The sequence below is a fragment of the Oncorhynchus masou genome, chromosome 24, assembly GCF_036934945.1.
Source record: "Oncorhynchus masou masou isolate Uvic2021 chromosome 24, UVic_Omas_1.1, whole genome shotgun sequence".
NCBI classification, from domain to species: domain Eukaryota; kingdom Metazoa; phylum Chordata; class Actinopteri; order Salmoniformes; family Salmonidae; genus Oncorhynchus; species Oncorhynchus masou.
This window is the reverse complement of record NC_088235.1, coordinates 50,979,694-51,005,359: the sequence shown is the minus strand read 5'-3', so window position 1 is coordinate 51,005,359 and position 25,666 is coordinate 50,979,694. Positions and strand designations below refer to the sequence as shown.

Sequence of the window (25,666 nt, the reverse complement as noted above, 5' to 3'; positions counted from 1 at the left end):
GGCGAAGTACACTTCCAAGCAAGGGCTTTGGAATGGAGATGAGATATGTTGGCACGACTGCCATATTGCATCAGCCACCTGGTGGAAGGGACTTTGTGGATCTGAGGCGCTTTCCCCTGTTGCCTCCATCAGCCTCCAAATCCCACCAAAATCAGCTTCCTCAGAGAGCAACTGGTCCTTGTTGGGGAACACATATATCAACGAAACAGGCTGACCAATACAAGGGTTGAAAAATAGGTGGCCATCCAGGCAAATTTGAGGCTTTTTGAGCCTGACAATGAGCCATCCTCAAAAAGGTTGGAAAGTGACAATGAAGATAACTTCTTACGGCTGGGGGCATTATTGAGTTGCTTGGATGAATAAGGTGCCCAGAGTAAACTGCCTGCTACTCAGTCCCAGTTTGTAATATATGCATATTATTAGTACATTTGGATAGAAAACACTCTGAAGTTCCTATAACTGTTTGAATGATGTCTGTGAGTATAACAGAACTCATATGGCAGGAAAAAACCTGAGAAAAAAATCCAACCAGGAAGTGGGAAATCGTCATCGTTTTTCAACTCATTCCCTATTGAAGATGCAGTGGGATATTGGTCATGTTGAACTTCCTAAGGCATCCACTAGATGTCAAGTCTTTAGAATCTTGTTTGAGGCTTCTACTGTAAAGGAGGGGCTCATAAGGGCTCAGAGTCAGTGGTCTGGGAGATTGCCACAAGCTCATGACGCTCGTTCACGTGAGAGGTAGCTCGCGTTCCATTGCTTTTCTTCAGACAAAAGGAATTCTCCAGTTGGAACATTACTGAAGATTTATGTTAAAAACATCCTAAAGAGTGATTCTATACATCGTTTGACACGTTTCTACGGACTGTAACGGAACTTTTTGACATTTTGTCTGCTCCTAGTGAACACTCTTCTTGACTTTGGACTTGTTTACAAAATGCGCTAACAAAATTAGCTATTTGGACATAAATTACAAACATTTATTGTGGAACTGGGATTCCTGGGAATGCATTCTGATGAAGATCAAAGGTAACTGAATATTTACAATGTTATTTCTGACTTCTGTTGACTGCACAATATGGGGGATATCTTTTTGGCTTGTTTGGTCTGAGGGCAGTACTCAATATTATTGCATGGTTAGCTTTTTCCGTAAAGCTTTATTGAAATCTGTCACAGCGGTTGTATTAAAGGAGAAAGTTCCATGCATAACACTTGTATTTTCATCAACATTTATTATGAGAATTTCTGTAAATTGATGTGGCGCTCTGCAAAATCACGAGATGTTTTTGGAACTACTGAACATTTTTCTGTGACTTGGGTCTGACCTACCATAATCGTTTGTGGTGCTTTCGCCGTAAAGCCTATTTGAAATCGGACTCTGTGGTGGGATTAACAAGAAGTGCATCTTTAAAATGGTGTGAAATACTTCTATGTTTGAGGAATTTTAATTATGGGATTTCTGTTGTTTTGAATTTGGCGCCCTGCACTTTCCCTGGCTGTTGTCATATCGATCCCGTTAGCAGGATCTCTACCCTAAGAAGATAAGGCCTCAGAGTCTGATGTTCAAGAGGTGGACATTACGGAGGTCCAGGGAGAAGACATGGAAGCCTGAGAATGGAAGCCATTGAATGTTGAAAACGTTTTGGGGAGATGCTCATTGGGGATCATTCAATATTATTTCTAGTGTTGTTCAGTGAAATCATCCCATGTAAAGAATCAACTCATTTAATTAAAGTTAAATTCATAACTAAATAGTTATTTAAAATTTCTATTGGAAGGATGTAATCATTTGCAAATATGTCTACATAAAAGGTAAAAGCTTTATGTTTTTGTCTCCATATGATATGGTCAATATATCAAATGCAAAAAAACATCTACAGTGGGGAGAACAAGTATTTGATACACTGCCGATTTTGCAGGCTTTCCTACTTACAAAGCATATAGAAGTCTAATTTTTATCATAGGTACACTTCAACTGTGAGACGGAATCTAAAACAAAAAATTCATACAATGTGATTTTCTGGATTTAAGTAATTAATTAGCATTTTATTGCATGACATAAGTATTTGATCACCTACCAACCAGTACGAATTCCGGCTCTCACAGACCTGTTAGTTTTTCTTTAAGAAGCCCTCCTGTTCTCCACTCACTACCTGTATTAACTGCACCGGTTTGAACTCGTTACCTGTATAAAAGACACCTGTCCACACACTTAATCAAACAGACTCCAACCTCTCCACAAATGGCCAATACCAGAGAGCTGTGTAAGGACATCAGGGATAAAAATTGTAGACCTACACAAGGCTGTGATGGGCTACAGGACAATAGGCAAGCAGCTTGGTGAGAAGGCAACAACTGTTGGCGCAATTATTCGAAAATGGAAGAAGTTCAAGATGACCTCGTTCTGGGGCTCCAAGCAAGATCTCACCTCGTGGGGCATCAATGATCATGAGGAAGGTGAGGGATCAGCCCAGAACTACACGGCAGGACCTGGTCAATGACCCGAAGAGAGCTGGGACCACAATCTCAAAGAAAACATTAGTAACACACTACGCCGTCATGGATTAAAATTCTGCAGTGCACGCAAGGTCCCCCTGCTCAAGCCAGCGCATGTCCAGGCCCGTCTGAAGTTTGCCAATGACCATCTGGATGATCCAGAGGAGGAATGGGAGAAGGTCATGTGGTCTGATGAGACAAAAATAGAGCTTTTTGGTCTAAACTCCACTCGCCGTGTTTGGAGGAAAAAGAAGTATGAGTACAACCCCAAGAATACCATCCCAACCGTGAATCATGGAGGTGGAAACATTCTTTGGGGATGCTTTTCTGCAAAGGGGACAGGACGACTGCACCGTATTGAGGGGAGGATGGATGGGGCCATGTATCGCGAGATCTTGGCCAACAACCTCCATCCCTCAGTAAGAGCATTGAAGATGGGTCGTGGCTGGGTCTTCCAGCATGACAACGACCCGAAACACACAGCCAGGGCAACTAAGGAGTGGCTCCGTAAGAAGCATCTCAAGGTCCTGGAGTGGCCTAGCCAGTCTCCAGACCTGAACCCAATAGAAAATCTTTGGAGGGAGAAAGTCTGTATTGCCCAGCGACAGCGCTGAAACCTGAAGGATCTGGAGAAGGTCTGTATGGAGGAGTGGGACAAAATCCTTGCTGCAGTGTGTGCAAACCTGGTCAGATAAGTGTGAATAAGCCCACTATGCGCTCTATGTAATTTGTAGTCATTATATCCAGAATAATTCATAGGAATAGCGTTGGGTGTTGTGCAATAGTCTATCCTACACAATTGCACACAGTAGTGTCCAATCCGAGGCACAAAAACATGAACTCATTACATTGATGCTTTCTCTGTTAATTCTAATGAGAACCTGCTGTAAATCAAGCAGAGAACCGATGATCAACATCAATTCACTAGAGATATTAGATCCAACGTGAATCCAGGCACAACTGTCTTCACCGGCGTAACGAATGAGACACCAAAATATTTAGGACATTCCTCGCAAACACCTTTTTTTCCAGCACTTGGGCTGTTGCATCACATGCGCTATCACAACAGCTGTTCGTCACTTGACTGTCATTCAGAAAACTCCTTCCTGGATCAGATGGTGTGAAAATATCACGGCGTAAATAAACAGCGCGACCCCAAATGTTCATCTAACAAGTAATATGCATACATATTGAAGAGGCATTCTGGTTAGAAGAATTTGATTTTGCAATAGCATTGATTTTCGGGTATTTGTGTGCCCATGAAAACTGTGTTCACCACATAACATAAAACAGACACTAAATGTTACACTGCATTTCTGAAATTTCCATAGAATTTTTTTAAACTGTCCAACAGATAGTGCCAGGATTGTCACAGGGTTCAAGTTCAATGTCTAATTTAACTGATTAATATGACATAAACAACTTACACTGCCATAAATGCCAGGACAGAAAGGTTAAAAGTTATAACATGATTTGACATCACAATACACAAATCTAAAAAGTAAAAGAATGGAATTAAGAAATATATAATTATTAGGACGAGCAATGTCGGAGTGGCATTGATGAAATACAGTAGAATACAGTATATACATATGAGATAAGTAAAGCAGTTTTTCAGTCTCTTGGTCCCAGCTTTGATGCACCTGTACAGTCCTCGCTTCTGGATGACAGCGGGGTGAACAGGCCGTGGTTTGGGTGGCTGAGGTCGTTGAGGATATTCTTGGCCTTCTCATGACGTTGGGTGCTGTAGGCAGTGTGCCCCTGCTGATGCGTTGGGCATGCCGTACCATCCTCTGGAAACCCCTGCGGTTAAGGGCGGTGCAGTTGCCGTTCTAGGCGGTGATACAGCTCGACAGGATGCTCTTAATTATGCATCTGTAAAAGTTTGTGAGGGTCTTTGGGGCCAAGCCGAATTTCTTCAGCCTCCTAAAAGAAAAAGGGTTGAATAGGCACTGTTGTGCCTTCTTCACAAAACTGTCTGTGTGGGTGGATCATTTCAGATTGTCAGTGATGTGAATGCCAAGGAAATTGAAGCTTTCCACCTTCACCGTGGTCCCGTCGATGTGGATAGGGGCGTGCTCCCTCTGCAGTTTCCTGAAATCCCCGATCAGCTCCTTTGTTTTGTTGATGTTGAGGGAGAGGTTATTTTCTTGGCACCACTCAGCCAGGGCCCTTACCTCCTCCCTGTAGGTGGTCTCTCCATTGTTGGTAATCAGGCCTACTACTGTACTGTCGTCTGCAAACTTGATGATTGAGTTGGAGGCGTACATGGTCATGCAGTCATGGGTGAACCCGGGAGTACAGGAGGGGGCTGAGCACGCACATTTCTGGGGCCCCTGTGTTGAGGATCAGCAAAGTGGAAGTGTTGTTTCCTACCTTCACCATCTGAGGGAGGCCCATCAGGAAGTCCAGGACCCAGTTGCACAGGGCGGGGTTCAGATCCAGGGCTCCAAACTTAATGATGAGCTTGGAGGGTACTATGGTGTTGAATGCTGAGCTATAGTCAATGAACAACATTCTGACGTAGGTATTCCTCTTGTCCAGATGGGATAGGGCTGTGTGCAGTGCAATGGCGATTGCATTGTCTGTGAATCTATTGGGGCGGTAAGTAAATTGAAGTGGGTCTAGTATGTCAGTTAAGGTAGAGGTGATATGATCCTTAACTAGCCTCACAAAGCACTTCATGATGACAGAAGTGAGTGCTATGGAGCAGTAGTCATTTAGCTCAGCTACCTTTGCTTTCTTGGGTACAGTAGACTGGGATAGGGAGAGATTGAATATGTCTGTAAACACTCCAGCCAACTGGTCTGCGCATGCTCTGAGGACGCAGCTAGGATGCCGTCTAGGCCAACACCATTGCAAGGGTTAACATGCTTAAAACATCCTACTCACATTTGGCCACAGAGAATGAGAGCGGGCCGCGTCGGTGGCACTGCGTTATCCTCAAAGCAGGCTAAGAAGGTGTTTAGCTTGTCTGGGAGCAAGACGTCGGTGTCCGCGCTGTGGCTGGTTTTCCCTTTGTAATCCGTGACTGTTTGTAGATCCTGCCACATACGTCTCGTGTCAGAGCCATTTGAATAGTGACTCCACTTCGCCGCTATACTGACATTTTGCCTGTTTGCCTTACGAAGGGAATAACTACACTGTTTGTATTTGACCATATTCCCAGTGGTTAAATGCAGTGGGTTGCACTTTCAGCTTTGTGTGAATGCTGCCGTCTATCCATGGTTTCTAGTTTGGGTAGCTTTTTTATAGTCACCATGGGAAAGACATCCCTTATAAGCGTCAATTTTATTCCCAAAGGCTACCCGGAACATATCCCAGTTCGCGTGATCAAAACAATCTTGAAGCATGGATTCCGATTGGTCAGACCAGTGTTGACTAGACCTTAGCACGGGTACTTCCTTTTGAGTTTCTGCCTATAGGAAGGGAGAAGCAAAATGGAGTTGTGGGGGAAGGCCTTGTAGGAATCTCGAAAAGACAAGTAGCAGTGATCTAGTGTTTTTCATGAGCGAGTACTACAGTCAATGTGCTGATAGAACTTCAGTAGCCTTTTCCTCAAATTTGCTTTGTTAAAATCCCCAGCTACAATAAATGCGGCCTCAGGATATGTGATTTCCAGTTTTGCATAACGTCCAGTGTAGTTCTTTGAGGCCCTCGTGGTAACGGCTTGAGGGGGAATATACACGGCTGTGACTATAACCAAAATAGAATTATCTTGGGAGGTAATACGATCAGCATTTGATTGTGTGGTATTCTAGGTCGGGTGAACAAAAGGACTTGAGTTTCTGTATGTTTGCACAATCACACCATGAGTAGTTAATCATGAAGCATACACCCCCGCCTTTATTCTTCATGGAAAGTTACTTATTCCTGTCTGCACGATGAACTGAGGACCCAGTTGGCTGTATGTGCAACCGATGTGAAATGGCTAGCTAGTTAGCGGTAGTGCGCGCTAATAGTGTTTCAATCGGTGACGTCACTCGCTCTGAGACCTGAAGTAGTTGTACCTCTTGCCCTGCAAGGGCCACGGCTTTTGTGGAGCGATGGGTAACGATGCTTCGTGGGTGACTGTTGTCTGTGTGTGCAGAGGGTCCCTGGTTTGAGCCCAGGTAGGGGCGAGGGGACGGACTAAAGTTAAACTGTTGCATTGATGCTGTTGACCCGGATCACTGGTTTCTGCGGAAAAGGACGAGGTCAAAAGGGGGGTGAGTGTAACCAATGTGAAATGGCTCGCTAGGGTCCCTGGTTCGAGCCCGGGTCGGGGCGAGGGGACGCACTAAAGTTATGTTACATATGGACGGGGATTCCTTGAAAACATTCCGTGAAACAGAGTAGGTCTCTCTAGAAGGAAATCCTCGCTTTGAGCTCGTCTACTTTATTGTCCAGAGACGGAACATTGGCAAGTAATATACTCGGAAACGGTGGATGGTGTGCCCGCCTCCTGAGTTGGACTAGAAGTCCATTCTGAATACCTCTTCTCGCCGGTGGAGACTTGGAGCAGTTCAATAATGTCATTCGTAATGTTTGTGAGTTACCACCGCTCTGATATCCCAAATTTATTTGTATGTAATAACACAAAACAATGTTCTGGGCTAATAATGTAAGAGAACACACAAAAAAAATACTGCAAAGTTGCTTAGGAGCAAGAAGCAGAGCTGCCAGGTCTGTCGGCACCATCCTGGGTTAAAACAGCAGATTTAATCTTAATGTAATGACATTAATGACAAAAAAATGGCAGATTATCATCAATGATTTATCAACAGATGTAACAAGTTGTCCAGTGTAGGAAATACTCACTGGTACACTAGTTTACAGAAAGACAAACAGTCTGTTCAGTCTAGCAAACAAGAATCTGTCAGGTGAGGGTAAGGGTTGGAGGAACATAATGAACCAAAAGACTATGGATGAGTTCCTGCCTGACATATTGCTATATATTATGATGTGGTTAGCTGATATGGTGCCTATCTGGCATTCAACTGCACTGTAGTCAGACAGGGACTCAACCTATGGCTTGAGTCAACACAGCAGTTCCTAACTGTTCATCCATCCACCCACTCAGCTTGCACAGGCTGCAGCCTCACCTCTCAGAGCATGAGCACTAACTCACTGCATAAAATGTATAATGAACTCCCATTTCACAACAGAAGTACATAAATACAGGGGAGTTGTTTCTCAACCATAATGAGCATAACATTCTCCACAGCAGGCAATGCAGAGAAATAAACAGGGTTGGAGATAACATCGATTTCCTTGCATCCATTCACACACTGACTCACCTGCACACGCATTGAGAAACAAACAGTCAGTCCTCCTCATCCTGTTCTTCATCTGTTTAAGCCTCTTAAAGTCCACCTGCCGCTCCTCTATGCTCCCAATTCCGGCTCCCAATGCCAGCTCATTCCTCTGAAAGTCCATTTTAGCCTCAACCTCCCGTTTGGAGGTGGGCGGGGACCTCCTCTGGCTGCCGCAGCACCCCACTACTCCACTTCCGCCCCTTCCCACCCCCCCCCTCCTGTTGTCACTGTCCTGCTCGTTGAGTATGGAGGGTGGTAGGTTCTCGGGCTTCAAGGCCAGTTCGATGGGTTTTGCCAAGCTCTTGTGCCTGGAGTGGTCACACACCACACATTTGCACGCTTTAGTCCAGTTTGCATAAGTGCAGGCGGCACAGGTCCAGTGCTGGGCGTGGGTGTTGAGGCGGTTGCGGTCGTTATACTCCTCACAGGGGTCCGTAGGGGTGCATGGGGGTGTGGGTCGGCATCCTGAGCCTGAGGTCTGGGGTGACTCGGTGGAAATGCGTGGCTGCTGCGCCAGCCCCTGGTGGCGCTGATGTCCCTGATGCCGCTGGCACAGACACTGAGTGCAGCGAATGGCACAGGGCCAGTTTAAGTAGGTGCACATGTGGCAGGACCATTTGCTGGAGGGGGGCTCGGGGGAGTCTGTGATGCGGACACGGGGGCGGGCACTGGAGTCTGGGCAGATTAGGAGACTGGAGCCTCCCTGGGGTGGGTTGTTGCTGTGACTCAGACGTTCCCACTGGTGGCTGGAGTCCAGGCCAGGGGTGCTCCGAAAGGGCTCCTCGGTGATGATGGCACCAACGCTGGGCCTCTGGGCGCGGCACATGGTGCACTTGATGGCAGAAGGCCAGTTCTCAAACGTGCAGTACTCACAGGCCCACTTGGCACCCAGCTCAGTCATCGTCACTCCACCGCTGGGTGATGGCTGCTGCTGGGAGGGACTCTGGTTGGCAGCTCCACTCAAGGAGGCACAGGCAAGCAGGTTGCTAGGGTAACAACAGAAACACAGGATAGGGTGAGAGGCCATACTGGTCTTTAAAATCAGACTGACTGCACTGTGACACATGCAGAAACACACAGAATAAAGATCACAGATGGATCTAATATACACATTTAGACTTTAAATGGATGTCATGTTTGAAAGGAAACAAAAACATCAGTTAGGCTAGTTAAGCCTAATCTATTATAGAGTAACACATCTGATATTAGAGACCTCGCAACTCTGACACAAAAACTAAGAAAGCTACTTGTATTTCATCAACCATGCTCAAACAGCTACAATGATGTGCGCTCTTGACCCGGCACAAATTCTCAGGCTTTGATTTAACGCACTGAGAGGCTCAGTGCAGATTAACCCACATAGCAAGAAGCCAAGAGCAGCAGGCTGCGACCCAATCTTCTGCCTCCATGCCTCTTAAAACTGATACTGTAAACACATCCGGAAATACAGAGAAAATGTGCCCTACAGAGCAGTGTTACCTGACAGATGAAACCAAACAACACTCAAACTCATGCCAATAATGAACCTTAAAAAGGTAGACTCAGCGAAATGATGTTGCCACGAGCAACACCGCAGATGTTGCAATGAGCAAGATTCAAGACTTTGCTATCACAGGGACACAGTTTCTGCTCATTTGTGTAGGTTTGCTTCACGCTGGTATGGCATGGCAGGTACAGGACCAAAATAGCTGGGAAGTTAAGGCTCCAAAGTCTTTAATTTCGATGGAGATCTCTTCTTAATTATTCATACTTTTTTGTTGGCACTTTTTACCCCTTTTCCTCCCCAATTTCGTGATATCCAACTGGTAGTTAGTCTTGTTCCATCGCTGCAACTCCCGTACAGACTCGGGAGAGGCGAAGGTCGAGAGCCATGCCACACTGCTTCTTGACACACTGCTCACTTAACCTGGTTGCCAGCCGTACCAATGTGTCTGAGGAAACACCGTACAACTTGCGACCGTGTCAACGTGCATGCGCCCGGCCCGCCACAGGAGTCGCTAGAGCGGAATGGGACAAGAACATACCGGCCAGCCAAACCCTCCTCTAACCCGGACGATGCTGGGCCAATTGTGCCCCGCCTCATGGGTCTCCGGGTAGCAGTCGGCTGCGTCGCAGCCCGGAATCGAACCCAGATCTGTATTGACGCCTCTAGTACTGCGATGCAGTGCCTTAGACCGCTGTGCCACTCGGGAGGCCAGTTCTTCGTACTTTGTGTGGTATGATTTTTTTAACTTTGCGTAGACTGTAATCACTGTGGAGAGCCCTATGCGTTTCAACGCTGTTAGCAGATATTGACCCACTATGCTGTTTACTTTATGCAACTACGTCATGACGCTGAGTCTACCTTTAACAATGCAGTTGAGAAGTTTCCCCTAGCTCTGACCTAGGCCCGTCAGATAGTTTAACCAATAAAAACCTATCTAAAAAGGTTCTCAATTGGGGTGGGATAGGTTGGTCCTAGATAAGTGCAAAACAGTCTACTCTGCACTTAGTGTAATTTTCACGGATCGTCTACACCTATTGTTTACTAAGCATGTGACAAATAAAGTGAATTGTTCTTATTCAATATGTTTGAAATATTCCTTGACAAAAACCAACACCATGCTAAATTAATATTAGTGAAATGTTTGCGATTACAAGAAATTCAGACAGGCAGCTAGCTATTATTACAACAAAATGCTGTGAGATGCATTTCAGCACATTTAAAAAGGTCTGCAAAACCAGGTTGAGGAGGAACTTACATTTGAAAGTTGAAACCACCAAAAGCATAGATTCACACGGCTAGGCATGGCTTAATGCGACCACACCCCCAAGTGGGGTACAGCCATATGGTACCCTGTTACTCCTACGATAAATTGCCTGCTTTACTCATAACCTGACAATGGCTGTTTTTTTTGTTTTTTTATCATTATGGATATGTTTGGTTGGTCATTTTTAACATACTTCTATCTACATCATACCTAAAAACACTTTCATTCTAAATGTAAAAATGTTAGCATGAACAGAGATTGTCGCATGGAATGTATGTCACAATTATGGGGCCAAGCAACGTCTCCAGACTAACTAGCTATCCTTGCTCGAAAAGCTGACACTTTTACATTTCCATAAATGTTCTCAGCAGCATCATGTGTCGTTATTAATATACTTGGTTGTCATGACAACAATTAGTACGAGAAAAAGACCACAAAATTAAGTTGAATCAACTGTCCAAGGACCAGGTTAGATGAACCTCATGGTTTCAGGATATTACAGCACATTCGGAAAGTCTTCAGACCTTGACTTTTCCCACATTTTGTTACATTACTGCCTTATTCTAAAATGGATTAAATAAAAATCCTCAATCTACACACAATACCCCATTAAGACAAATCAAAAACAGTTTAGAAATTGTAGCAAATGTATTAGAAATACCTTATTTACATAAGTATTCAGACCTTTTGCTATGAGCCTCAAATTGAGCTCAAGTGCACCCTGTTTCCATTGATCATCCCTGAGATGTTTCTACAACTTGATTGGAGTCCACCTGTGCTAAATTCAATTGATTGGATATGATTTGGAAAGGAACACACCTGTCTATATAAGGTCCCACAGTTGACAGTGCATGTCAGAGCAAAAACCAAGCCATGAGGTCGAAGGAATTGTCCGTAGAGCTCAGAGACAGGATTGTGTCAATGCACAGATCTGGGGAAAGGTACCCACAAATGTCTGCAGTATTGAAGGTCCCCAAGAACACACATCTCTGCAGCACTCCACCAATTAGGCCTTTATGGTAAAGTAGCCAGACGGAAGCCACTCCTCAGTAAAAGGCACATGACAGCCCACTTGAAGTTCGCCAAAAGGCACCTAATGGACTCAGACCATGAGAAACAAGATTCACTGGTCTGATGAAACCAAGATTGAACTCTTTGGCCTGAATGCCAAAGAGTCACGTCAGGAGGAGACCTGGCACCATCCCTACGGTGAAGCATGGTGATGGCAGCATCATGCTGTGGGGATGTTTTTCAGCGGCAGGGACTAGTGAGGATCGAGGGAAAGATGAATAGAGCAAAGTACAGAGAGCTCATTGATGAAAACCTGCTCCAGAGTGTGCAGGACCTCAGACTGTGGCGCCGGTTCACCTTCCAACAGGACAACAACCCTAATCCCACAGCTAAGACAACTCAGGAGTGGCTTCGGGACATGTCTCTGAATGTCCTTGAGTGGCCCAGCTAGAGCCTGGACTTGAACCCAATCAAACATCTCTGGATGTATTGAATACAGCTTGCTAGTTCGCTTGTAGTTAGGACCAGTGAGCTGTATAGTCCAAATAAAAGCTATAATATTCTTCCGCATTTGGATATTCATGCAAAACTGGAGATTCCGCCATGTAACGTTAGGTGTAGGTATCAACATTGGCTAATTTGGGCCATTTGGTAGGGTTGTCTCCCCAGCTGGTCTCTGGCAAGTTGAAAGGCCATATAAGCAATCCAACAAGAATACACTTCTCTAAATACCTAGACCGTTCAAGGGCAGGTAGTAGTTACGCAACATATCGGACTAGTGAATTAGATAGAAATTAATTTCTTGCTAGCCAGCCTGCTAGCTATCCAGCTAAAAAGCTAGGGGTAAACAAACAGTGAAGTAAGTATAATGCGACAGTTTTATTATATTTTCTGTCAGTGTTAGCAGGTCAGGTAAATTATTGGCTGAATAAGTATCATGCAAATTATTGTCATGACAGCCAAGTATATTAATAACAACACGTGATGCTGCTGAACACTTATGGAAATGTAAAAGTGTCAGTAGTTTGCTTCGGAGGCCAGAGCAACATGAGTACCCTATGCCTGTACCTACTCCGGGATGTGGTCACGTGAAGCCACGCCTCGCTGTCTATCTATATAGCCTGGATTGGTAGCTACCTGATTGGTTTAAAAAAAAAAAAAGCATCTGTGCATTGTGTCTACTTATTTCAATTGGGCAATGTTACAAGTCAACTACTGTAATTAGCTAGTTTTGCTACTGCATATTGGGCTGGGCGTGTCGAATAAAAATCCATGATGATTATAGTTAGCTATTTACAAAGTAACAATGGTAAAAACACAACTACGAGACTAACTATTGTAACTAGTTAATTTAGCGTCTGTCTAATAATTTAGATATGCGAGACGACTAAAGTTAATGTGCAGGGCGAAATTCACATTCGTTTAAGGCAATATTTTTTAAACAGACAATGTTGTGCCCATTAGTCTCTTAATTTATGAAACTGTTTTTGACAAATCAAATTCTAACCAACGTTAGCACATATGAAAATAATCTAGTGTAGCTAGCCAACTACAGTACAGTAAAGTACCCAGCTAACGTTATCTATTCAGTGCAGCTATGATGATTGCAGTAAAGGTAACGTTATGGCTTTCGTTCTAAACAATATCTCACACAAGGGGTGACAACTGTATCTAACTAACATTTAACAGTGGCGTCTGCTGGTTTTAACCAAAGATGGAACTGTGTTTTACCTTTTCCTGTGTTTACACTCCTTCAACGCGCAACCACAACAAACCGCTCTTGAGCTTCAGTCCAACATGAACGTTATATCGCTCGCGCTTTCCCAACGAAACCCAATCTGGATGTCCCGAAGTCAAGCTTTCAGTTGGTCAAAAGACACATATTTAAGTTTCCGTTTGTACGTAGCTCCGATACCTATGCAATAGAACAACACCCCCGATGCAGTCTCTCCAGGGCTTTAAATCATTTTAATCCCAAATTTCAACCACCGTTCTGTCGGTCTTTAATGGCGGCGTGGGGGGACACTGGAAAAAAAATACACTCCAGAGAGAAGCAGAAGGATTTAGCACCTGGATTCACCGGGCAAATTGATTGGATCGTTTTTTTGTATTCCTCCTGTTTGCTATGCAATACGTCGTTCGTTGCCAATAGTTAACAAGCTTTATCAAATATGTATACCTCTTTGTTATACCTGTGGCTTTATTTTAGCCGTCTCTGAAGTCAAAATAATATGAAACAGTAATGAATTGCTGTAGTCTTGGCTCAAATTATGAACCACGGAATATTACATTTACACCCCATTCCCGGAGCCACCGTCATGTAATTTGTTTACGTCTGTATCTCAGCTGTATATCTTTAAGGGACATTAGGATGACGTCATATTTTGGATTTAAAAAAAGATATATACTGCAGCAGTCTGCAGTAAAGGGCAGGTTATTAAAAAAGTAATCGATGGAAGTTCTAGACCACCATCAATCATCATGACTATTTTACCAATGACAGACTGTGACCCTGCTTTAAACCTATTTCAAGCATTGGCATAAACAATGGCAAATTAGCAGAACAATAAATACATCTTTCAAATTCTGCATGGTTCATGCGACTGTTTATTTCAATGATTTATTTACATGAACGTCCCACCCACTTCCCAGAAGACCACTCTGCTTTTATACATTTTTTACCTTTATTTAACTAGGTAAATCCTTTAAGAACAAATTCTTATTTTCAATGATGACCTAGATTTTTTAACCTTGTCAACTCGGGGATTCGGACAGTGGGCCTTGTTCAGGGGAAGAACGACAGATTTTGACCTTGTCAACTCGGGGATTCGATCTGGTAACCTTTCGGTTACGAGTCCACTAGGCTACCTGCCGCTCTCGAACGACTGCGAACGGCTCTCTGGAACTGTCCAGGGCGATAGGAACGCATGGAATATTTAAATTATCTGGAATTCTGGGATTTTTTCATGTATAGCAATGCCATATGTATAATATTTTATATTTGCTCATATGATTTCCTTAAAAAAAGACATGCAATCTCTATGAATAATAATAATTATCTTGGAGATTTATACAATAAAAATGTTCAATAACTCCAGAGAATGACAACTGTTTTCTCTAATTCAAAAGTCCCACTAATGAATGCGCACATTAACGAATTTGTATGTGAGAGATGTGAATTGTTAAAAGTGTAATGTGGCTTTTTTTGTTTTGTTATCTCAATATTAAATAATTTCTGGGTAACAGTGTAGTACCTTACTGTGATTGTTTTCAATTCAAATGTTAAAAAATAAACAAAATAGCTTCTTAGGAAATAGTAATTTCTCAGGCAAGAATTTTCCTTGGACTGTCTGGGAGTGGGGAGGGGAAAACTGAAAATTAACTCATTGGTGGAAAGATTAGGATCTCTCTCTTATTGGTCTATTAACTCATTTACTGCATGGTGATGTCCAAATGGGAAGGCCAAAAACTCCACCCTGCCAAAACAGGCCAAAATATCAGCTTGTCTTTTCAAACAACTCTTACACTTTATTAAGAGTATTAGCATACTTTTCACAATGTCATCGTATTATCCTAACCTAATAGTGTGAAAATATATATAAAACACAGGTAAACCTAGTTTTGACTGTACTGGGCCTTTAACAGTTGGTCTTTCTGAACAACCCTTTACTCAGGCCTAAAAGAAAGTGGGTAGAAAAGGTGAACAAATAACTCTGCAAAATAAATAAGCATGTCTCTTTTATTACACCCCACATAAGAACCGTGTTCTCTGTGAGAGAACAACTGTGACCAAAAGAGCTTGGTCTATCACTGTCCCGCCTATGATAGACATGTTCAGACATCAGGGATTTAATGGGACTTTGTGCTTCAGAGAGAAGGATCTCAGGGGCCGCTTTCAGCTTGGGGCCAAACCGTGTTGTTTAGAGTACTTTCACCCTCCTCTCCTGCCAGCCACTTCCAACATGACTGAGATGCTCATAAATAAGTGCTGTTTGAATGCTACCCCCTCCCATCTACTGTACAGTGTACATTATTATTTGTTCTTAACTCCCATTATTTATTCCAGTGATCAAGTGGGAACCACTCCTTTCACTCTCAATTTTGTCATTATAATCAGTTGTGACTTTGTTATTCAGTGATTAATTTGTAAACAATAAAATAAAAATGGAGTACCAGTCCGCCACGTTATGAGTTGACATGGCTAAGTGATGAAGGAAAGCTAGATGACCTTAAGACAGAAAGAGCGACATACAAGAAATGGGCTGTACATGGGAAAAGCTGGTTGCAGTAAAAATAACAAACTGCTTTACATGGTAAAGCTCCTCCCTACATCCCTTCTGGCTAATTAGCAGACTATTCCTTGCACATTATCATGCTAAATGCTTAAAACCATCCATGGAGAATTGAGCTGTGTCATTGTCTGCCTCAAACGTGCAAGGTCCCCTAAAGTCACTCAAGTCTCCCCTCACTCACTAGCTTATCTCTGAAAAGTCAATGGGCCATCTCTAAATGTGTCACACACTCATCGTTCTGGGCTTGACTCAGAACCCATCTCTCGATCTATATATGGGATCATCAGCTGTCTGGGTGGCTGGTCTCAGACGATCCCGCAGATGAAGAAGCCGGATGTGGAGATCCTTGGGCTGGCGTGTTTACACGTGGTCTGCGGTTGTGAGGCCATTTCTCGAAAATGACATTGGAGGCAGTTTATGTCTCCAATGTCATTTTAACATTGAATTCTCTGGCGGACATTCCTGCAGTCTGCATGCCAATTGCATGCTCCCTCAAAACTTAAGACATCTCAAGTGTGTGACAAACCTGTAAGTTTTAGAGTGGCTTTTATTGTCTCCACAAGGTGCACATGTGTAATGATCATGCTGTTTAATCAGCTTGTTGATATTCCACACCTGTCAGGTGGATGGATTATCTTGGAAAAGGAGAAATGCTCACTAACAGGGATATAAACAAATTTGTGCAAACAATTTTAAAGAAAAGCTTTTTGTGCATATGGGAAAAAAAATGTCTGGGATCTTTTATTTCAGCCTATTATGAAAAATCAGACCAACTTGACGTTTATATTTTTGTTCAGTGTAATTCCAGTTTCAAACAGCAATATTGGGATTCTGTGAAGGGTCAAGGAAGAAAGTCTACTGCAAAGTTGGTTTCTAACAGTACCCATCCAACGTGACAGTAGCCTCTGCAGAGTCCCCAACAACCGTATGTTCCGGTTTTCAGGGGAAATGGAAAGTGAGCAAGTGATGCAACTTCTCCTTTTGGACATTAACAAGGCGACACTCCCACTTAACTCCTCCACATTTACTGGATTGATTGAACAGTGCAGAAGAGAACCTCCTACGACAGTGTTTTTTTCTTCGAGTCAAGACTAGTATGTAGGGGATCTAGCTTCAGGAATTTATTTTATGCCTGCTACGTTAGCTTAACTAACATGACTGTAAACAACCAAATATGATGTGGGGTAAGCAGAGAACAAATATATACCCGGCGTAGGTTAACACTGCAGGGTAAAGGATCCTCTCACCACAATTGGAACAAACTTCTTTCCAGTCGCTTGCATTGTGTGTGTAGTTACGAGCCAGTGTAACTGTCAAAATGGAAGGCACTGGACTATGAATTGAGGTCATATTTGTCACATTATCAAAAGGTCCATACACATTTAGCCCAACCAGCTTTGAGTGTGTGAGGTCTATTGGTTTTGACAGGACAGGCAGGAGTTGCCTTGTTCCCAGGCTGTAACACATTTAGACACTACAGGGAGAACCTTTCCATCAGAATTACCCAGGGAGAAGCCATTCTAGTCAGTGTCAGCAGTAATGGAGGCAACCAGCAGTGCAAGGACAACAGGTGGAAGAAGCAGACAGGTCTATGTAGAAGCAGTTTCTTGTTTACTCTGATGCAGCAGAGTTGTCTGGTTAGTAAAGCTACAGTAAGTTGTGTTTTCGCCCTGTCGACCCCATACAATGCGCAAAAGCTGAGCTAGCTCTGCTCAGGTGGTCAAAGCATACTACTCAAGTAGCACAACTGAACTGCATTGGTAAAGCACAATAAAATAAATCAACTACATTTGTTAAGTGCAGCAAAGCGCATACAGTTTCAGTGTTATTGTAGAAGAATGAGACAGAGTGACATTAACATTGTCATAAAAATAATATAAGCACCCATTATAGTAGTGGCAAAAGAAAACTTTGAATAAAAACTATTCTTCGTCATCTAAATAGGCAACCGCATGATTCATAAAAATACATTGATGTTAAAAGGAAATTAAATCCTAATGACAGTTCAAAGTTGAGTGTCTAGAACCGTGCAGGCTACCAAAATGATAGTTTACACACATAACTGACAATAAAGGAAACACCAACATAAAGTGACTTAATAGGGCGTTGGGGCCAGAACAGCTTCAATGCACCTTGGCATAGATTCTACAAGTGTCTGGAACTTGGGAGGGATGCGACATGGATGGTGGTGAAAAATGCTGTCTCAGGCACCGCTCCAGAATTTCCCATAAGCGTTCAATTGGGATGAGGTCTGGTGACAGACAGCATTGGAATATGGTTTACATTGTTTTCATGCTCATCAAACCATTCAGTAACAACTAGTGCCCTGTGGTTGGTGGCATAGCCATAGTAGCCAAAATAATGGCCTGCCAAGCATTTTTATACATGCCCATAGGCATGATGGGATGATAATAGCTTAACTCAGGTTCCCCACCTGTGTTTGGAAGCACCTGCTTTGAATATACTCTCAAGTGTTTCCATTACTTTGACAGTCACCACCATCTCTCTTCTTTTTTGTAATAAGCTAATCACGTCACCACCATCTCTCTTCTTTTTTGTAATAAGCTAATCACGACCACCAAAAATATTGAAAAAAAAAATCTCACCTGTCTCACATAAAAAAAAAAAAAGGTTTGAAGGCCGCAGAACATTTTCCTTTTGCTTTTCTTAAATTGTTTTTAAAAAAAAGCAAAAATAGTGCAAGAGGTAATGGTACAATTGGATGCTTAAAGTTCGTGATGCAGATGTGACACAGCATGATCCTGGAAAAGCGGAGTGGGTCTATCCATTCGGAGAGGTCGGACAAACCGGTTGGCATTTATTCCATTATAACGTCCTCCGTCCCTAAATCAAAACACATCCACTGAAGAGAGCCAGGCTCCAACGGACTATCTTTTCCATGCTAGACAGAAAAGTAAAACCACATGAAGCTTGACATTCCCCCCAGAATAGAGATAAAACTAAGACAAACAGATATACACAGCAGAATACCCCACCTGCGCATGCCTTTTATTTTCAGGGCTGGCACTTCCTCTGTAATATAGAATAATTATCTTTGATTGGTTTGGATGCCCTCCTATCTCGGTGCGTCAGTTAATTGAGCCCCCCCCCACATCCCCATCTACTAGGTCTGTGAACCATGGACTGAGGCGTCGCCGTCCGGACTGAGGGCGGTTGGGCGGCCCTGCAGTAACACACTGGCGGAAACTGGGGGCAACTGCCCCACCTCGCTCACAAGGTTCTCGTACTCGCTGCTGTCCTCACCATAATCATTTTCCTCCTCGTCATCATCCTCTTGCCCTGCGGCCTGTCTGTCCAGGGAGTCAGAGCTGGATCCGTCCCCGTTTCCCAGGTATGGTGTACCAGGGCTAGGAGCAGGGTTGGGGCCAGCACTGAGGCCCAGACCTAATGGGCTGGGAGAAGGGTGGCCTGGGGAGCCCACAGCCTGTGGCCGTGGGAGCAGCGCAGCACTGGTAGGGGAGGATGAGAAGGGGAGAAGTGAGTCATTCTGCAAGGAGAGGAGGTCTGCGTAGGCAGGAGGGTTTGCGGAGGGATCTGGCCGCTCGGGGGTGGATGGGGTGTGGAAGGCCACTCTGGACAGGAGGGAGGTCTCCGGGGGCTCTGTGTTCTCCTCAGGAGTGAGACGTGGCTCAGGGTTCTGCGCTTCCTGGAGTCCTGAGTGACAGAGAGAGACAAATAGGCTAATATTAAAAAAGAGGAGGGGTTCAATAAGCAACAAAAAACATTTTCTTTGCGCAATACCACATTGCAAAATACCTCACCGCATATAGTTACAGGGAGATTAGTTGATACAAGAATCATTTTTTATGAGAATGAATTTGAGTAGCCAAATTCATACCCAAATAAGTTACATACTTCTCTCTTCATCTGTGGTTTTTCGTTTCCTGAGAACAATTTGCTGTTTGAGTTTGTTCACCTCCTCCTGGACTTTCTCTTTCACACGTTCACTCTGCTCAACCTCTCCACATACAGACTGAAACAGGAAAAAAAGCTAACAATTCAAGAATCATATCATCACTATTTTTCTGTGCCTTCAGAAAGTAGTCAACCTGTTGATTTTGTTTTGTTACAGCCTGAATTCATTATGTATTAGATTGTGTGTCACTATTCTACACACAATAACCCAAAATGTGAAGGAATTGTATTTTTTGGAATGTTTACAAAATAATTAAAAATGAAAAGCTAAGAGTCAAAAAGGTATTCAAGCCTTTGTTATGGAAAGCCTTAAGTTCAGTAGTAAACATTTGCTTGACAAATCACATAACTTGCATTGACTCAGTGTGCAATAGTGGTTTACATGATTTTTGTTATGACTATCCCATCGATGTACGCCTAACACAGAATTACGTAAGGCCTCTCAGTCGAGTTGTGAATTTCAAGCAGATGTTCAACCATAAAAGACTGGGGAGGTTTTTCAATGCCTTGCAAAAAAAAGGGCACCAATGGTAGATTGGTAAAAATAAAAGCTGATACCGAATATCCCTTTGAGCATAGTCAAGTTATTTATTACACTTTGGAGGGCGTATCAATACACCCAGTCAATACAAAGATACAGGCATCCTTTCTAACTCAGTTGCTGGAGAGGAAGAAAACCGCTATGGGATTTCACTAGAAGGCCAATACACAGGAGATTGGTGGCACTGGTAATGGCTGGAGCGGAATAGGCGGAACGGTATCATGGGTTTGATGCCATTCCACTGGCTCCGTTCCGGCTATTATTATTAGCCATCCTCCCCTCAGCAGCTTCCTGTTGGCCAATAGTCATTTTAAAACAAAGAAGGAGGCCTGTACAGCATACTCAGTACTGCTATTCCCTGTATATAGCCATGTTATTTTTACTCTATATCGTTATTCATTGTGTACCTATTCCTCGTGTCACTATTTAAAAATATATATTGTTAAAAGGATTCGTAAGTAAGCATTTCACTGTTATTCTACACCGGTTGTTTAAGAAGCACATGACAAATAAAATGTTTTTGGATTTGAAAAGATATTCCAAAACTTGCATCATGTTTGCAAGAAGGAACTAAATGAATACTGCAAAGAATGTGGCAAAGAAAAGTAACCTTTTGTCCTGAATACAAAGCATGAAGTTTGGGCAAATCCAACCATACTGAGTAGCACCACTCTTCAAATGTTCAAGCATGGTGGTGGCTGGCTGCATCTTGTTATGGGTACACTTGTCATCGGCAAAGACTAAGGAGATTTATGGGGGGGGTGGTGAGCAGAAACGCAATCGAGCTAAGCATAGGCAAAATTCTAGAGGAAAACCAAGTTCAGTCCACTTCCCAAAACTGGAAGACAAATTCACATTTCAGCAAGACAACAACCTAAAACAAGGCCAAATATACACTGGAGTTGCTTACCAAGATGACATTGAATGTTCCTGAGTGTCCTAATTACAATTCTGACTTAAATTGGCTTGAAAATCTATGGCAAAACTTGAAAATGGCTGTCTAGCAATGATCAGCAACCATCTATTGACTCACGGGGTTGAATACTTGTCTAAATCAGGATATATTAGAGTTTTATTTTTCATACATTTGTTGACAGAGTATTTTGTGTCAAAATAATTACATTAGTTTTAAAAATCGCACTTTGTAATGCAACAAAATGTGGAAAAGTTCATGGGGGTTGAATACTTTCTGAAGGCACTGTAGCTATGGTGTCAACCAAAGCACTACATTGCTGTTTATGCAAGTATAGTATGTGACTTGTATCAATTGAATGGTATGAATAGGAAATTTGCTGGCAGCCAACTCACTTGCACTTTATCTTGTAGTGCACCGTAGACTTGAAAAATTGTTCTGATATCCTTCATCACACCATCTTTGTCAAAAAATTCAGCCCTGCAAAACATACAACATATCCCATTTCCATCAAACAAGATTTTAAATCATTAAAAATAAACAAATTGACAGTGTCTACATGTGGGAGACACTCACCCATGCTCTTTGATGACCTTGGCGTAGTTGAGTGAGGTATTGGGGACAGAGGAGACCTTGTATTCCTGCTGGCTGGTGTTGCCCAGGTTTGGGATGCTGAGGGTCACCCTCTGGTTGTACCTGCTGGGTAGAACCAGAGAGTTGGTCTGATGATGCACTACAGGCAGCCTTCCCCAAAATACCCTTAAACCCATTGATGGCTGGGGCCCTGTAACTTGTAAGTAGGGCAGCAACAGCTTTGATTGATGCCCAGATCCAATGGATCTTGTTGGGAGTTCAGAAGACGTAATAATTTGCTAATGTCCAATTTCACCCACACACAATCCCGCCAGGCCTCCACCAACCCACTCTGAGCACTCGAGCCAGACAGAGTAGCATTTAAATCCCCAGCTTGATTCCAACACACAAACCATGAATCCCTACAGACAGAACTCCAGCTGTGCTGTCCATAGATATAGAATTGCTAGACCTGACATAGTTCATTAATCTATGTATGATGCATCTGAACAGTCATTCTATAAAGGAAAGCAGTCATGTGAACGTTAAGACATTCTGACTCTTAAGATGTCCGATACTGTTGGACATTTAAACTCTGGTTTAATATAAATATATGTTTTCTTCCCAGGGACAACAGACAAATCTGGTGCAATGGCATGCTGTACATTGTGCCTGACAAATAAATAAAGGAATAAAATAAATTATGCCTATGCACCTGAGGAGCCTCCACAACGAGCAACCATTTTGTCTCAAAGTAGAGGCCACTACTGTTCGCCGCCTCTGTGGTATCTGTGCCACTGGGTATTTATGCTTTTATCCAACTCACATACACTGACCTGCAAGCACAGGGTGAGCAACAGCCTGTGAATAATCACAGAGGAGGGTGGTTCAACAGCTAACTTGATGTACAGTTTGAATGTGTGGATTATAAAGGGCTTCATTGCCAAAATCCCTAAGAATCCCTTTAAAAAGGTGTGAATTGTTCAGCATCGCCAACATATGCACCAGCCTGTTTGTGCATGCTGTTTGGTACTGCGTGCGTATGGCTATGTGTAGGTAGTCCTACCTGCGGTTGGGTCTGAACAGCACATACTCCAGGGCGTGTGTGGAGTTGTTGGCTGTGGAGATGAAGCTAAAGAGGAGGAAGACTAGGTCAGGCACTCCTAGCAGCTGGGTCAGCTGCTTATGGATGATCTGTTCCCTGAACGACATCTGCTGCTGCGTGTTCCTCCTGAACCTGTACCAGCCGATGACATTCTACACGCGCAGGGCGGGGGGTCAAGTACAAGAGGGTCATTTAGAAGATGTGCAGCCAGTGTTTTAGCTAGATACTACTGGCAAATAATACCACTAAATGTTCATACAAATAGACCTACAATTCAATAAATACTCACTTTCCGTCTGTCTTTAAGAATTCTGTTAAGACTCTCTTCATTGACTTGTCCAGCATAATCATAAAAGCTGGTGGGGGAAAGATAGACAAAAAGTCAATTTCCTCCAGTAGCTCTGCATTTGTTACTCAAAACTCATGGTGGCGTGGGGCCACCTACTGTTCACTGACAATTACATCCCTCATTTGTTGAATGAAAGTACTGTGCGGGATTTATTAACCTACAATGTACATGAAGACAAAGCTTAATCTCTGATTGGATAAATAATTGATCAAATGTATCACTAGTCTAATTATATTCAAGCCCATAACTTGCACATAAACATTTTACTTTTTGTTCTGTCACAAAATGTCATTAAGGACAACAAATTCCATCTAATTTTAAATAATATAAGATCTTACCTAAATAGCTGTGCACAAGGTTCATGATTGTGGACTTCTGTTAAAAAAAAAAAAAGAACACAGCAAATGTATGTTATTAAACTCCATCGTATAGGAGTTAGTCTAATGTCATCCTGTGTTGCTCAGTTGGTAGAGCATGGTGCTTGCAACTAGGTTCGACTCCCGAAGGGGTCCAGTATGAATATGTATGGACTCAAAAATCAAGTCGTTCTGGATAAGAGTGTCTGCTAAATGAGAGATATATATATATATTCTTACCACTATAAAAATGTTGAGATGACTACAAATTGTAAGACTTTAGACAGCCTACAGTAATATTGCATACAAAATACATTACTAGCTACATAACATATTGAACAGCTGCAGTAAAGGTCTTCCACTATAAACAGAAAAAACAAAAGACACTCCCTTTGATTTGAAACCTGCCAGTCCAGTTTGACAGAATTCCACAGTCGCATGGAGCATATAACCCACCAAGACAAGCCTGGAAACAAATAGGTTGGTTTCCTTGAGTGAGCTACCCAAGGCCTTACCTACTACTTGGAGTAGTTCAGAACTGCTGATCTGTGTATCACTGATGCTGACAGTTTCTTCATGCCTAACTTCTCCTAAAAGGAATCCCTCCTGTAGGATCAAAAAGTTGTTTATAATTATAAAAATAGGCCTAGAATATATTGGGCAGAAGACAATTACTAATAATAATAAACAATCAAGCAGCACTATGAGGCCTGACACTTTTCTAGCTCTCACTACACAGTCACACATTTTTATTTTACTAGGCAAGTCAGTTAAGAACAAATTCTTATTTTCACTGACGGCCTAGGAACAGTGGGTTAACTGCCTGTTCAGGGGCAGAACGACAGATTTGTACCTCGTCAGCTCGGGGGTTTGAACATGCAACCTTCCGGTTACTAGTCCAACGCTCTAACCACTAGACTAATCACGTGTCAAATGTCAGGTGAAACATTAGGCAGCATCGACACACAACTGTTTACTGACAGGCGTCAAGCCAGTCTTCTAATGATAAACAAAAACGTGTGGCTTGAATGCATGCTTATTTATTTGATCAATTCACTTCCTAGTGGTCCAACTAGCTAGCTTGCTAACTATGTGGTAACAGTGCTAGAATAAAATTACTTTACAAAAACAATACAACGAACAATTACATAGCAATAAATATGGAACTACAATTTTGGCCAGTTAGCTAACTAATGTTAAGTCAGATCATTTAACATGACTGGCTAGCATAACCGGCTACAGTAGATAACGCGGAAACAATCTAGACAGCTAGCTTGTTCTACCTGTCTGATGATGACATGCCCAGAATCTAATTAGTTCATTTTTAGTGCTTGATTTGCAGAAGGTGATGCAATTGACATTTTTCAAATATAGTTAAATCAACCAACTAATTATAGCAACATCAATGTTGCATTGTCAAACATATACATATATTATATATACAGTCGACACCACGGAAGTCATTTGGGTTGACATAGATAGCATAGCAGGCTAGCCAAATAACGTTAGCTAGCAAATGTCTCCCTATGTAAGTGATTGCGCTTAGTTTGCAGCTAGCGAGCAACAGGAAGATGACACTGGGAAATCCACTGACTTAATTTCAGACAATAACATCCAAATATATACCCAAGTTGTAACTAAACAAATGTATGCACTCTCTCCCAATTCATTAACATGTTCCCTCTACTTACATGATCAGAGTTGCTGTTAGCGCTGTGATAACACACAGAACTAAAAGTATATCCCGAAATGGATGCCGCCATGATGGAAACATCCCATCTATAACTCAATGATTAGCACCCCTCCTAGATGTTTCACCGGATGTATAAATATGAAGCATCCGGTTGGCGTTCCCACTCACCACCAAATATGGTGAGGAGAGGAAGGCCAGTGGCTAGTAGTAGGAGAAAATGGAGCGAAATGGATTTTGGACGATATTCTGCTAATTTTCTCATCGATTAAACATTCGATCTCCATACAGTTTGTTTCAAAAAACTAAAATGTGTTACGAATAGTGGACTAAGTTTTGTAGACTTGACCCTTTAAA

At 42.7% G+C, this 25,666-nt stretch overlaps 2 protein-coding genes across 3 annotated transcripts in view; both read right to left on the bottom strand.

The window, feature by feature from the left end:
• LOC135512309 (ubiquitin thioesterase Zranb1-like) overlaps window positions 1–14,061 on the bottom strand; it is a 39,368-nt gene extending 25,307 nt beyond the window's left edge. The window contains exons 1-2 of the mRNA XM_064934212.1: window positions 13,286–14,061; window positions 7,776–8,779 (exon numbers count right to left, since the gene is read on the bottom strand). Coding sequence (XP_064790284.1) covers window positions 7,776–8,694 — 919 coding nt within the window. The 5' untranslated portion in view covers window positions 8,695–8,779; window positions 13,286–14,061. The remainder of the gene's footprint in view (window positions 1–7,775; window positions 8,780–13,285) is intronic.
• A 1,214-nt stretch (window positions 14,062–15,275) lies between these two features.
• LOC135512308 (BRISC complex subunit abraxas 2-like) lies at window positions 15,276–25,420 on the bottom strand. 2 transcript variants are annotated; one of them, XM_064934210.1, is made up of 9 exons: window positions 25,311–25,420; window positions 24,135–24,225; window positions 23,602–23,638; window positions 23,204–23,270; window positions 22,876–23,066; window positions 21,813–21,935; window positions 21,632–21,716; window positions 19,723–19,840; window positions 15,276–19,521 (listed from the first exon to the last, which is right to left on the bottom strand). In XM_064934210.1, exons 1-9 carry the CDS (start codon window positions 25,380–25,382, stop codon window positions 18,971–18,973), a joined length of 1,335 nt encoding a protein of 444 aa, XP_064790282.1. In that variant the 5' UTR covers window positions 25,383–25,420; the 3' UTR covers window positions 15,276–18,970. The 2 variants fall into 2 exon arrangements, with proteins under 2 accessions (XP_064790282.1, XP_064790283.1); XM_064934211.1 differs by having other exon boundaries at window positions 21,813–21,932.
• Window positions 25,421–25,666: the final 246 nt, after the last annotated feature.

Bases quoted from the DNA above. Each gene is read 5' to 3' on its own strand.
- LOC135512308 (XM_064934210.1), bottom strand. From the start codon at position 25,382: ATGGCGGCATCCATTTCGGGATATACTTTTAGTTCTGTGTGTTATCAC. The intron at 24,226-25,310 runs GTAAGTAGAGGG...TTGATCCTACAG, and splicing joins CTAACAGCAACTCTGATCAT to GAGGGATTCCTTTTAGGAGA. The intron at 23,639-24,134 runs GTAAGGCCTTGG...TTTTTTTAACAG, and splicing joins TGAACTACTCCAAGTAGTAG to AAGTCCACAATCATGAACCT.